Source organism: Thermobia domestica, chromosome 3 (genome assembly GCF_964235325.1).
Source record: "Thermobia domestica chromosome 3, izTheDome1.hap1.1, whole genome shotgun sequence".
In the NCBI taxonomy this organism is placed as follows: Eukaryota; Metazoa; Arthropoda; class Insecta; order Zygentoma; family Lepismatidae; genus Thermobia; species Thermobia domestica.
In genome coordinates, this window is record NC_137456.1 from 93,439,854 (window position 1) to 93,455,145 (window position 15,292).

At 34.6% G+C, this 15,292-nt stretch overlaps 1 protein-coding gene across 1 annotated transcript in view; it reads right to left on the reverse strand.

Moving 5' to 3' along the window:
• Positions 1 to 5,860: 5,860 nt before the first annotated feature.
• LOC145680614 (E3 SUMO-protein ligase ZBED1-like) overlaps positions 5,861 to 15,292 on the reverse strand; it is a 33,384-nt gene continuing 23,952 nt past the window's right edge. The window contains exon 2 of the mRNA XM_081751296.1: positions 5,861 to 9,373. Within this exon, the coding sequence (XP_081607422.1) occupies positions 7,221 to 9,373 (2,153 nt within the window). The 3' untranslated portion in view covers positions 5,861 to 7,220. The remainder of the gene's footprint in view (positions 9,374 to 15,292) is intronic.

Here is a 15,292-nt window from a genome sequence, read left to right on the forward strand (position 1 = left end):
GTCACTTCAGAAAAGAGGTGTTGAATCTGTAATGGACAATTTCTTTTTTTCTTTTCTTTTTTTTTTTTGTTTGTTTGTTTGTTTGTTTCTTTCTTTCTTTCTTCACCGTGTAGAACTATTCTTCAATATAAAAATCTCAAAAAATGTTTTCTTACGAAGATTACAGAGGTTCAAACAATGCAAAAAAAAAAAAATGCTACTTAACGTCTGGACATCAGAAAGAAGCTGTTTTCGCGTGACGTCATCTTACCCTCTCTCAACTGTATTGAAAATTCAGGGAATGCTTTTATTTTGCAATCTATAACTACAAATAAGTTTAGTGGAGAGGAAGGTGGCAAAATAAGAAACTTGCTGCATATATAAAAATAAGATGTAAATAATACCTATTCTCCTAGTTTAGAGTACACTAAAAGTTATCTGTGATGTACTGATTTCAAATATTTTAGACTTATTCCAGCAGGATTATTTCGTCATTGTATTAGACCAGAAACATTAGGGGCCTTATGCAGAGTCTTTCTGACGCGTGATTAGTACCATACTAGAGTTCGACTAACATTTGTTTCCTGCAGTAGTCCGACATTTAGTATGATGCTAATCATACGTCAAAACGTCTCTGCATAAGGCGGTAGGTGTCTAACTGCTACATCAATTGAAATTAATAATAAAACACGCGCAGATTGAGAATATCGAAGTTAACATATTATTGTTACAAGTAGCTTCTATTTTTGGAACTTGGCTCCCTGTGCTTTGAAAATTTATATTGTCATCTATACATTTCTCCCACTGTTAATTGTATACATTGAAACTTTGTAGGCGTACATTTTGTAAATGTATTGAATCTCCATGCTATTATACTACGGCTACAAATATAGCACTTTAGGCTGCCGAAGGAACATCATGATCAAGAGCCATGCTTGAAATTTTTTCTTCAGACCTAACGCCAGTTCTCAAAATAATACAATTTTAATACATGGATCTATATATTTTAGATTTAAATTATATATGCACCAGACTGGTATTTCCAGTAACCATGGCTACCTTGCGCTCAGTTTTTTTCAAGCCTGAATAAGAGGTATATTAGCAAGAATTCATTATGTACTGTATAACATGTGTTATTTTGAAACTTCAACTTTTTTCTTTTCCACAGTCTCATACGAAATAATGCTCTGAGTGTGGGTCATGTTTGGTATATAGCGGCACACTTACAAAAGATTAGATCCTAAAAGTATTGGGATTTTTACGTTTTCTGAAGTTCACGAAGTAAAAAGTTCATAAAATCAAATATTTGAAGTTTTAGTTCGTAAGCTTTAGTTTTAGTTTAGGCTCCATCAGTGTAAGTTCGTTTCTCTTATATTGTTTCACTCACCGAAACAATATTACGTATATTACTCGTCATGATATACTACAAATGTTCGTACTCATTCAGTAATCAGGGAACACAGTGGATCAGTGATGGAACACTTACCTCTCGTGAGAGTAAAGGTGCCCACTTTGGAATAACATCACTCAAACTCACGCTCACATCATTTCGACCTCATGCTCACAACACCTTTTCGACATCACGTTCACTCGACCTCACGCTCATAACATCTTTTCGACATCACACTGATTCGACCTCTCTCACACAATATCATTTCGACATCACCTTTGCTCGTCCTCACGCTTACATCATTCCGACATCACGCTCACTTCGTAAGGATAACGTCGAGTGAGCGTGAGTTCCGAACGGTTGAGAGGGGTCCCTGGTTTGATCCCATAGTATGTGAATTTATGATGGACAACATCGTGTCCGTGGGTTTTCTCGCGACACAATGACCATTCCACTAAATATTTTATAATAATTCACTTTCATTAATCATCTCTCTCTCTCAGCCTACAGGACATAAATGTGGAACATGAAAGTAGAAATTTCATTTCATTCGATAATAATCAGCAAATTGAAACTAGTGTGTTTCCATTACTGTGCTGTCATATCAGTTATTTGTTGATTCAAATGTTAACTCATGTGCACTTCAGTCGATCTGCAAATTTTTACATGGAGCACTGCTTACCAAAATCTACCAATTACATCAGTTTCATGGACAAATATAAACGATTTACGAGAATGTTTCATTGGCTAAGAGAAATAATATTGATAATGTGTATAGTAGTTCGGTAATATTAATAGTACTGGAGAATTTCCAGAAAGCTCATGAACACAATTATTATCTGAAGTTTGTGCGTCCTAGCATTGAATTCCACAGAGAATTTAGATTTTTACTTGGGAAAATGTTTTCTCCTGGGTAAAATTCCTCAGGCTTCCCTTGAACGTATTCGTTATAGACTCTATGACGAACTTGCATACTAGAAATTGCATACTACAACGAAGTACTTGATTTTTTTTTAATTTTTATTTTTATTATTATTTTTTTTTTAAATGTAAGGCAACTGCAAGTGATTTGTTGAAATTTAAAGAAGTTTCCCCGGAGGGTTTTGATTTGACCAAGATACTCCAAATAAGCATGAATGGACTCAATGTCATTCTAACTTCTCTACAAACTGAAATATAGATACAGGGAAGTGAAACCAAACTTCTACAGATTGAATCCTGTGGTTTGCATGTGCTACTCGATGCTCTTTTAAGGGGACATTTAATGGTTGAATGGAACCTCAACAAATTTTTACGAAGTCTTTATTACTTATTTAGTGAATCACCAGCCCGAAGAGGAGTGTTTGTCTCACTTTGTAAGAACAGTGAAAATTCAGAGGAAATTCTGACCCCCCCCCCCAAAAAAAAAAAAAAAGAAAAAAAAAAGTGAAGTTCGATCGGTGTCAAATGCTGATTGTGTAGACAGAGTTTTAAAAATTTTGAAAATGTGAAAGGTTTCATTGAAAGTCCTGACACTAAACTTCCCAAAAATTCCACCCTGAGCAAAGTGAAATCAGGTGTTCAAGATCCGCTCATGCCTGCTAATCTTACATTTTTCAAATCTGTGGCGTTGGAGCTAGAACCATTTTTAAACTAACAATTGTTCACTGTTATTGTAAATTTATTGAAACGTTTTGTAAAAGAAGAAACTCTTTACTTTATCATAAATGCAAATAAGTTAAGGTCTGTAGATCTAAAAGTTTAAAGTAATCTAAAAGCCCCAAAGAATATATAGGTTTCGGGGTAAATCAGAGAGTTTCAAAACTTCTCAATTTGCATTCTCACAATTGCATATACATTTACACATTATTTTGAAAAGTTTAACTCATTGTTTCATTTTCTCATTTTATTGAATTCGAAGAAATGTTGAGAAGTTCCATTAAAGTATTATTTTTTCGTTTGTTTACTAAATGTTGGGGAGTGCGTCTTATTTTCTTCGAAATTAACAGAGCAATTTGTTGACATATTTTAAGAATTCATAAGTTACAGCTGCTCGCTGGGAAGAAGAGTGGCTAATTTATTATTTTTTTTTTCTTAAAGAAGTTTAACGTTAATGTGTAATTTTATTTGAAGATGTCTTATAAACTTTATTCGCTAGCTCAAATAGCAAGCAATTCTTTGATTAGCTTACACTGGTTTGCATAGTGTTACAGACAGAAAGTATCTGATCTTTCGCAGCACGCAGCTGAGTACCATTGGCCCAAACCTTTCTTTTGCTCTTACAGGCATTCATCATCAGTACACCGTTATCTTATCAAATGTCGTCAGTCAGGAAATATGATAAAAGTAATTTTGTAAGAACCCTGGATGTAGTGAATCAGTGCAGTTACGAAATATCTGACAATCACTATAAACTTCTTTGTGTGCATCGTCGGCTCTTGAAGGGTTTTAGGAGTGGAAGCGCGATTTAACCATTGGTAGAACGTATTGGTTGCGGCCCACACAAGATTCATTTTTCCTTGGGTGTGTGGTCAGGAAATGGATCGTTTTCGTAGCACAAAAGCAGAAGCGTAGTGTTGAACTTAAAACATGGATATTTTTGACTCTCTGTCAATTTGTGTGGCATCCACTTATCCATAGTTTCCTCAAATGCACTACTGTGGTCGAATAAACAATGCTGAGTTCCTCTGCAACCTCTTCTTTCATTTTCACGTATTTGCTTCAGTGACCACTTACCTTCAATTTGTCTTCACCAACAGCCACTGGATGATTTCAGGAAGTGGTCCAGGGGAGAATTTATCCTCCGGAGCTATATCTCCGATTGTCCTCAATGTGGATTCTCATGGTCTATATATCCAGGAAGTCAGAACACAAGCTTTTAAATTATATGTAATAGTAGTATAAATCATGCAGACAATATGATTTATGACCACAAACATGGGGTACGGCTGTTTCAATATAAAAATCCCAATCTTTACAACGAAACGTCCGCTCTTCCTAACGAAAGTTATTCAGTAGGACGAAATAGAAAAATAAATTAATAAATAAATTAGACATTAAGTGCTGTCATGCATTTGGTGCGTAAACTTTTTTTTCATGAATTACATGGTTAATGTTTCTTCTATGTATGTTGCTACCAGTAGAAAAGATAGAAATTTTATTAGAAATTTAATACATGTGTATAACATGTATTAGTGGAAGTCTCAAATGAGAAGCAGGAGTTTGCAATTGATGATATAATTACATTGTTAAAGGGGTTCCATACGATTTTAAACTCTAAATTTGGTGGTTCTATATAAACTAAAGATGTCTGGATTTTTTCAACAGAATTCCTAAGACGTATTATTCAGTTTGTAGAGTGTGTCTCAGGAACATGCAATAGATTTATTTGTTGACGCTGGATACTTTGGAGTAAACAATGTTTATACAACGCATAAACAGAATAAGTAGTAAAATTGCATTGTCTTTGGATATGTAAGAGAATTGCTTAGGTTTTAGTGTTTTTTTCTTAGGAACGTTGTGGAATATTGACACTGTGTATTTAATGGCGCAGTGTATGACACAAATTCAAGTATGAGCACTTTTGCAAATTAGAAAGTTTTGTTTTGAATTAAATTTGAGTATTCTTCATGGATTTAGTACAGACTGAGAATTCTGTTGCAAATCGAAACTATGTATCTCCATGAACACATCTCATTCTATCATAAACTCATTATATTATTCTGTAATTGTCTCAATAATTATGTTAAACAGTTTCCACTATGGTAGAGTAACTTCACTATGGCCTACTAACTACATAATCGCACTTCAAGTGTCAGATCACAAAATTCAAATAACTTTTTTTTTAAAATGCATTACAGATTTCAAGTTTTATTTTATATATTCTGTGTGAACTAATTTCTCTTTTACTTCATTCTATGACTACGAGTGTACAATTTTCGCTCTCTTCATATTGTTACTGTTGCCACTCACTGTTTTACTTGCTTTAAAACCAAATTAGAAAATTAATATAATCACGACAATTCCAGAGCTGTTTTTAAGACAATAAAGTCCCCATCCCCCAAAAAATATTATACGAAGACGCTTGTATACGAATTTTTCCAAAGATGAAACAAGTAAATCGCTGTCTCATACCCTGAAACTGGTTTCTCCCAAATTTCATGAATACGCACACTCATGTAAGTACGTCGAAAGTAATTTTCTACGAATATTTTACACACTGAATTGTCCTAGTCAAGTATATATATCTAAATGAAAGTGCCCGAAATCTTACATCCATTAAAAGAAGATAATACTCTATTAGTTATGCGAACCATCAGAAAATAATATAATTGGAAGCCTCCCAGAAAATGGTTACTTAATTAAAAGCTGCGCGAGTCATGTTATATTTAGTTACGAACCGTCTTTGTTTGGCACAAGTTAAAACCTTAAGTAATATACATTATTCTTCAGTAATATACATTATCACCGTTCTTTTCAGCTTCATATTTTGCTAATTCTAATAAAGGACACTTGTAAGCTTGTGTACTTTGTAAAACGAATCCCTGGTTACCACATACAAAACATATTAACCTCGTAATAGAATATTATACTTCTTGTAATAATGATGAACTAAGACAGGGTAGTGCTATGCTATATTTTTAATAGTTTTGAGGAAAATGATAATAGAAATTTCTGATATTAAATACCGGTATTGTAGATTAGGCAATCTAAGTACAGTAATTATTACGTATTTCTATGATCTACAGTATTGCGGTTACAGTGAACTGTACAAAATCAGGGAAAGTCGCACCGTTTTTTATAATTTTTATTGAAAACTAGCAGATGAATGAAGTACTACCCCGTTTTGCCCAGTAAAATTCTAAATACCCTCTAAATTTATTCAGAAAATACTATAATTATTAAGCTCGTAAGAGAGTAAACTGGCACCAAGAAATGCAACAACTATAATTTTTTAGGGTTCTGAGAATCAATGTTATCGAAAAACTGGATGTATATAATGATTGTATATTGATACATCTATTCTTACGCTGCATCCAGCAGTCGGTGTGTTCACGTGAAATTGTAAATAACTGTATTTTTCTGATAGTTACCAGTCTGCACTAAATCCTTGATGTAACAGACTAATTGGGGCCGAAACGGTGTCCGTAAAATCGAAAATTACTTAAATCTCAAATTGGGTTTTCAACTCCTTACAGCTAGGCATTAGAAGGGTGATAAAATATCTCAAGCTACAGTTGATTTCCTGTTGAATGTTGTTTTTTAATAATGACTGCTGCCATCACCACACCTTTTAAAATCTGATCCAAATTTTTGCCTCAACACTTTCTTTTCTCTCTATTACATTAGTAAAAGTCTGTCGGTTAAATTCGAAGACCGATAATCGATGATTTACTGTATAAGATAGTAGCATAGCACTATCTTGCCTTAAAGCTACCGTAACGTTATGATATTGAGGAAAAATTTCATATATAAAATATTGTATTGTAATATCAGCTTCAATTGATATCTAAGTTTATTACTGTTCTTTAGTTGGTTAAATATGTCATAAAAATACTCTGATTAATTAGAACTGCTTTTTTTACGTTTAATAGTTCAGTTACATTTTAAATTACTGACTAAATACTATAATAATTATTATGCAGTAACAGAAATTGATTTAGAGTTACTTACACCGTCAGTCCTTTAATTTGGCAACAAAACATTGTCGAAGGTACTGCGTATTATATAAATATACAAATATTCCCTTGTCTTTTTCAAACAATTCAATCAATCTTTGGGACGTTATTTGATTTATTTGGAAGACTCACGCTTAACAACACCAATAATAATAACTGAAGATTTAAGTATATATATATAGAGTTTTATATATTTACGAATTAGAGTCTCTCATTGCATCTCTTTCATAATTCACCAAGTACAAGGGCTCTCTCTTTGGAAGCTCTTGAACCATGTCATTATTATCGCAACTGTTCCCAGTATCATCATCATTTCCATCTACTTCGAACCCCATTTCTTCAAGATCTGATGATGTTAAATTTGCATTGAGGAAAACCAAGTCATTCACTTGATCAGGGGAGATTGCTGATCTTAGGCGTGAGAGCAAGTCATCTCCTTCCGTAAAGGCTACTTCGCGACGCACTGAAGCTGCAGGAATACACAAAAATTTCCTTGCCAATTGGGAAAGATGTGGAAACTTGGATTCATGAATTTTCCACCAGGTAGCCGGTTCCTGGGAGAGAGGAGCAACTGGTTCCCCGAAATACAAGACTACTTCAGCCATTGGATCATTACCTCCATCGTTTTGAGAGTCTTGAGCAGTGTAACCAAACATTCCTTCTAAAAGAACTTCCATTTTAGACTTCTTCGATGAAACTTCGCCGTTGCACATTTTACGTTTTCGATCTTCGTTACTGTCGTCTTCTATTGTCGACGCGGTAGGTTTGGTCATTGTATCCACTTTACTTTTTATTATATCCTGTAAGGTCTCTTGTGCTTTAATCCTTTGTTTCAAAGAAAGAAATAATAGTGCTTTATGACGTGGATCTAATGCTGACGCAAGAGCTAGTGAAGACTGTCCTAATTCCGGACTTCTAATATTGAGCGCTGTCTCCAATTCGTCTTGTATAGTCTTCTTTAATTCTTTGACAACATCGCTATCACTCGAATCAAGTTTAAGATGTCCATCTATTAAACTGAAAATTATAGGAAGAACACATGAGAGGGGTTGGAATTTATCTAAAGTCAAAGCTTCTGCTGCAGTTTTCAATTGGTCTAGCACAGGTATGACGTTTTCTAGTTTTTGCCATACATTTAAAGCTTCACATTCTTCTGGCTGATTGCTATTCTCCAATATAGTACTTCTATTATCCAGCACTTTTTGAAGAAAACTAAAACTTGTTTTCCACTTTGCAGGTGCAATATGGTGTTCGTTGTTATCTGAAGTAGATTTTTCATTACATACACGTAAATCGTCACTAAATTTCATATATAGATGAACTCTTTCCTTCAAGGTTTCAACTGCTTTACAACTAGTTTCTAAAACCTTCGATAAACTCGCACTATTTAATACGTTATTTAAACACTTATTAAAACAATGAGCAGTACACTGAACTGTAGGCCACTGTAAATCACTAATGCACTTCTTAAGAAAGTCTGACGGAGCGTATAGCACTGCAACCAGCTGAGAATCGACAATGCTATACTCTGATAGTAGTTCACGTATCTCATTCACTAGCCAACTGCCACTATCCTCATCTTCTTTTGGTAGCAACAATGTTCCTAATACTCTTGCCACACTTTCCCATGCATCGTTGAAAAAGTGTGCTGTAACAGTCAGGTACTGCCTATGAGCGCGATGACATTTATCGACGGACGACCCAAACCATACTTCTAGAGACAAGGAACACGGTTTGTTTTGTAGTTCGTGTTTTAATTTTACTTTTAGTGTCTGACACAGGCGAACAGCGGCAGCCTGAACTTCCTGTTGCCCTGGCAATTGGCAACTGGAATCTAAAAGATGCACAAACCACCGAAAACCTTTCCCGTTCACAATATCTAAAGGCAAGAAATCGGTTGCACACATAATAGCTAATTCTTTTGTAACTTTTCTCGAACCCATTCCTAACCGAAGCATATCAGTAGGTGATTCAATGGAGGAAGCATCCTGCACATGTTGACCGTCTAAATTACCGTCCTGAAAATAACTTGACGGAGATGGCATCTGTGGAGGATGATAAGGCAAGTTAGGCACTGACGGAACATTTGGTGGATATTGGCCTACGCGAGGCTCAGGACGAATTTTCTGTCTGTGTTTATTTTGTAAATGGTTTCTCATTCCAGACGTGCTTCCTCCTACATAGCTTAGGGTAGTTCCACACAACCTGCATACTACGCTGTTAGGTTCATGTGGATTCACAAAGAACGTCTTCCATACTTCACTGACTTTTTCCCGTTCCTTTCTTCTTCGCATAGGCGTGTGGTATATGGAAACCCAATGTGCAGGATATTGCAACTGCTGCATATCTGAAATAAATAAACAAATAAATATTACCATTATATATTTATATTTCGGATTCATGGCTCTCAAAATGAGCTACAAATCGCAACTAAAATAATGTGAAATACATATGGAATAATGTAAAATAACGGTTTTTGTGGTTAACAAAATTAAGACAAAAATCTAAGTTCTGTATTACAAGATTCGAAAAAAAAAAGTTTTTTTAATCTTAATTCTTATGCAAAATATTAAAAATTTTACATAACATTTTGCGATAAGCAGGCCCTCTGCCATCATGCTTTGGATGTGCAACAACTATTAAAATAATAATTAATTTCCATACCAGTAGGTCGATAGGGCTACACTAACTAACTGACCACCGCACTTGGCACTCTATTAAGTATTACGTATTTTGTTAGGTATATTTTGTTCGATTGGTCCTTTGTCGACTGAGACTTGACATTTAATTTTGCTATATTAGTCCGATGTCGAGTCATGTTTCACATGCTTTTACGGTTGATTTTGTTCGATGTCAAGGGTTAGTTGCTTGATTTTTCGTTAGTACAGTTAGTGAGCAATCTTTAAATCATGATTTTCCCCTGTTTTAATAGAAGGCGTTAATGTAGCATGTTTTTACTTTGGAAACTTATCATTGTATACGAAACGTTGTAATTTTTTAAAATTAATTTCAAGCAATTCACATAAACTCGGGAAATATAAAAGGACCGCAAAGAATTTGTAACTCTGTTTCTAGTATATGAAATTGTTATCCACATTTGGAATTAAATTTTTCTTCCCTTTCAACCAATTTCATTTATTGTTGAAATATCATTTGCTTGCAATTGGCTATTGACTTAATTTCAGACTGTAACGTACACAATAATTTACATAATACAATTTAGTATATAATTTATTTGTAATATAAATGCGCTAAAATTTGACCTTTGAGGAACACCTGGAAGCATATTTCAGAAAGACCACTAACTTGGTGGACGATCCTAAGAGAAATGTCTGTCTTTGAATATCAGCGGATTAATATTGTTATATTCTGCTTCTCTCTTACTACATGCACATTTTTTCATCTATGTTTATGATGAGTTATAATGTATTTAAGGAATATAGCACAGATTGAGCTATATTATACATTGTATCCGTAAAGTTGCGCAACCCAAAGTTTGATTGCGTATATCCTTTGAACCAAGAACGAAAAAGACAAGAGACTTAAAACAAATGTAAGCGTGCTCTTAGATATTTTCAAGATCATGACCAATGTTGGAATTTGTAACGTTTTTGTGTAGTAACGAAAGAAGGTACCGAAAGTGTAAAATAAAAAATGTACAAAATCAATAAAATCAATATCCATTGGTGCGAAAATGGCAAAAGTTGATGCAGTGTTGCCATGTAAAATAACTAATGCAAATCCGTAAAATTGATTTTTTTTTTTTTTTTTTTTTTTTTTTTTTTTTTTTTTTTTTACAGAAACACGGTTCTTGCCAACAATGTTGTCCTAAAATTACTGCAATTGGTGTGTTTTAGGTTAATTAACGATAAGCAATGGGAATTTGCCATAATTGATAACGAGTTTTTATGCAAAAATTTGCGATAAAAATTACCTGCAGCTCGCAACCCTTCCAACAAAACAGAAATGTGAAGGGAATTTTTTGGTGACCACATCATCCCCCTCCCGTTCTCCAGACTTAACATCACCTGACTTTTTCTTATGGGGTTACCTAAAAAAATATGGTGTACAAGAATAACTCCAGGACCATTGAGGGATTGAAGACGAACATTGAAACAGAAATTCAATCAAACACGAGGAACACACTTATATGTGTCTCAAGAAACATGGTGGAGCGTGTAAATTTGAGTTTACAAGAACGCCGGCAGCCACTTCGAGCTTTTGCTCGTGCTTTCCACGAGGATTCCAGGATTGCCAGCTGTAGGTGAGTAATTTTTTTATCGCAACTTTTTGCATAAAAACTAAAGTTATCAATTATGTGCAAATTCTCATTGCTTATCATTAATTAACCTAAAACACAGCCGTTGACGTAATTTTAAGACAACACTATTGGCAGAAGTCGCGTTTCTGTAATAAAAAAAATCCATTTTACGGACTTGTATTAAATAGTCTTTTTACATGGCAACACTGCATCGACTTTTGTCACATTTTCGCACCAATGGATAAATGTTGATGCATACTGCATATATACACAGGGATTCACCCATAAGGAGATTAGCTTTCTGCAACTGAATATTGATTTTCTAAATTTTATACTTTTTTTTTTTTTTTTTTTTTTTAATTTTACACTTTACGTACTTTCTTTGGTTACTACACAAAAACGTTGCAAAATTCCAACATCTGTCATGATCTCGAAAATATCTTCATAGAACACGTTTACATTTGTTTCAAGTCTCTTGTTTTTATCGTTCTTGGTTCAAAAGATATATGCAATCAAACTTTGGGTTGCGCAACTTTATGGACACACTGTATATAATGTATCGTATTCTTGAAAATCAGAAACATACACTTCCTGATAATTTTAGCACTTCTTTAGAATTGTGTGGTTGATTTAAATTATCAGGTGGCTCATAAGTAGTAAACTAGAGTTTGAATCACTATAATCTCTAGCGGATGAGCATTTTCTGGCAGATTTAACTTGTAACATGTAACAAAAGTGTCATATTACAATGTTCTAAAGTATTTTTTCTCTGATAAATTAAACTTCTGAAATGGCGACTAGTAGGATCCCTCTGGAGCAAACAATTAGATGCGTACTCTGCAACGGGCAGCATGCAAGAAGTTCATCGCTGTATGCGTCTTGAGTATGGACCGGATGCACTAAAGCCGCCTACTGTATGCTGAAGAGTAGCTCACGAAGTTGGAAGAGGACCTACAATTGGAACAGTGTGTGATGTGGACTGATGAAGCCAAATTTCACCTGTCCAGTAGTGTAAACAGTCATAATTATGTTTATTGGCGTGAATCGAATCCAAATGTAGTAGTCGAATATGATGACAAAAGTCCCGGGGCCATGGTCTGGGGAAGCTGTACTAAAATGTCATTGGCCTTTCTTCTTTGAAAATGGCGTCAGTGGTGAGAATTACCTGGAGCTCATTAGGAACACTGTTCACCCTTTACTTCAACAAATAGACCACTTTGATCAGTTGTAATGGCATCAGGATGGAGTTCACTCTCATTATGCCACAACAGTATGAAACTGACTGAATCAGGCATTCCTCGTACGTTGAGTCGGGCGTCACATGCCATTTGAATGAAAGGCTTACTCTACTAACCTCACCGCACCAGACTATTTTCTGTGAGAGTACTTCAAGGATAAAATTTATTCTCGCAACATCAACACCCTACGGGACCTGAAGGATATGATTACTGAGGAATGTATAGCTGTTTTCCATGAACTGTGTGTAAAATCATGTCAAATTGTGTCTTTGCGATCACAGGCCTGTATTGCCGCTGGCATGCAAGTTGATCATATAATGTAAAACATATTAAAGAATATTTGTGTTACAAAATAAACCATCTGTATTATTTTCATGCCGACTCTGCTAAAGTTACAGCGCATCTATTACTTATGTGCCACCCTGTTTATTAGCCTACCAAAGCAGAATAAAGTACACACACACACATATATTATATATATATATATATATATATATATATATATATATATATATATATATATATATATATACAGGGTGTTAATGAACTATACCGACCAACTTTAAGAGGTGATTCGTCACATCAGAATAAGAGAAAAAGTTCATATGAACCTATGACGAAAAGTGCATAGTTTCAGAGCTAGGGCTGTCCAAAATCGCGAAAAAGCCAAATTTCAAGAGGACTTATTTCGAATTCGAGAGACTGTGGATGGTGGTCCTTATCAGCGTAAAGGAATTCTCATACACAATCAAAAAATGCATATTTCATTAATATTCAATGGGTGTACGGATTATTCCCTACAGGGTGAAATTCCCAGACATGCCATCAGGGCCGGCGCGAGGGGGGGTCGAGCCGTGCCACCGCCCAGGGCGGCACGTCTAGTGGGCGGCAAAATTTGAAAAAAGAAAAGAATACTATTAAAACATAATGCTTCGTAATAGGCCCACATGGAAAAATAAAATTGTGTTCCCTGAGAATTTAATTAAACTAACTTCACTCACATTCAGGAAATTACTCACTCAGGAAATTCAGAGCATTCCCCCTCATTTTCAATTATCAAACTACTAGCCACAGGTATCTCGTTCAAGATTTCCCTTGCAGCAGCGTAGATAAGATTTTCAGCTAGGGCGGATAAGATTGTCAAGTGTCTTTTATATTTTTTCTATTTAGCAATATTCTAACGCTCCACTCCAAGAACGCAAAAGGTACACTCCCACTTGAGACAGGCCGTTCTAGCAGCGAGTTTTTAACCAATTTACAAATTGTTCATTATCATGTCTTATCAACAATATATATATGTATATGTATATGTATCAACAATATATATATGTATACATATATATATATATATATATATATATATATATATATATATATATATATATATATATATATATATATATATATATATATATATATATATATTGTTTTTATATTTAAACAATACAAATCATGGCCGAACACATTAAAAGAACCATGGGAGGGCAAAATAAATACCACCATTACTAAGGAAAAGATGTCCAAAAAATTTTTATTCCTATTCTTAGTGAGTAAACTGAAAGTAAAATACTGTTTTTGTTGAGATCTGCAATATATTATACTATAGTGCTAGACTGTACACCAGATATTTCTGGTACAGAGCAAAGGATCATTCGTTTTGTACAAATTACATACAGTATTACAGTACAGTAATGGAGAATGGCTTATAAAAATTTGCGAACACTTTCTTTGTTTCGTACCAGTAAAAGACATCACTGGTCCAGCTAGAACTCATAGAAGTAATAATTAAACAACTAAAAGAAATGAACTTCTATGGAAGATATGAAGGGCCAAAGATATGACAATAGTTTCAATATGAAAAGCAAAAATAAATTCCCAAGCCTTCTATGTTCCTTTACTAAACTTTGTCGTTAACGATGCAGCCACAACATCTCAGTCCACCGTTTCATTTTTTTGTATAGTTAAAAAAGAAGTTTATGACTTCTTTTCTGCGTCAGTTCAACGTTGGGCCATGCTAAAGGAACATATTAGCGGGCTCAGTTTAAAACCATTCAGCACCACAAGATGGGAGAGTCGGGTTGATGCTCTGACTCCACTTAGATATCAAATAGAGGTTTATAATACTTTACTTCAAATAAGTAACGACAATATAATAGAATGATCGCCCATGATGCTCTGTGTATAGCAAACCAGCTGCGTGGCTTTACTTTCTTTACTCACTTGTTATGTGGTATGACTTTTCACTCCACATAAACGTAGTAAACAAAAGTATCCAAAGCATTGATTCTCATGTGTCTGATGCAGTAGGATTTCTTTAAAACAAATCTGAGAACTTTCAGAGGAGCAGAAATGATGCAAAGTTTCAATCTTACTTAGTTGATGCGATGGAGTTGGCATCAGCATTAGACATGGATGATCCATGGATAGGTAATACAGTGCAAGCTCGAAGTCGAAAGAAGAGATAATTTGAATAGAAGACAGAAGATGAAGCTATTGAAGATCCACAAACAAGATACAAGATCGATTTTTATTACAAACTTCTAGACGTGATTGTGTTAGATTTAAGAGAAAGGTTTTAGCAACTTAAACATCACAGCGAGTATTTCGATTTTCTTTACGATATAAGTAATCTGAACGATATGCGACCTGAACTTTTGTCTGAAAAGTGCCTGCATTTTAATACGCGAAGAATCGAAAGATATTAACCCCAGTGATTTGAAAGACGAACTGAAACTATTAACCGCTATAATTAAGCCTAAACGTTCAC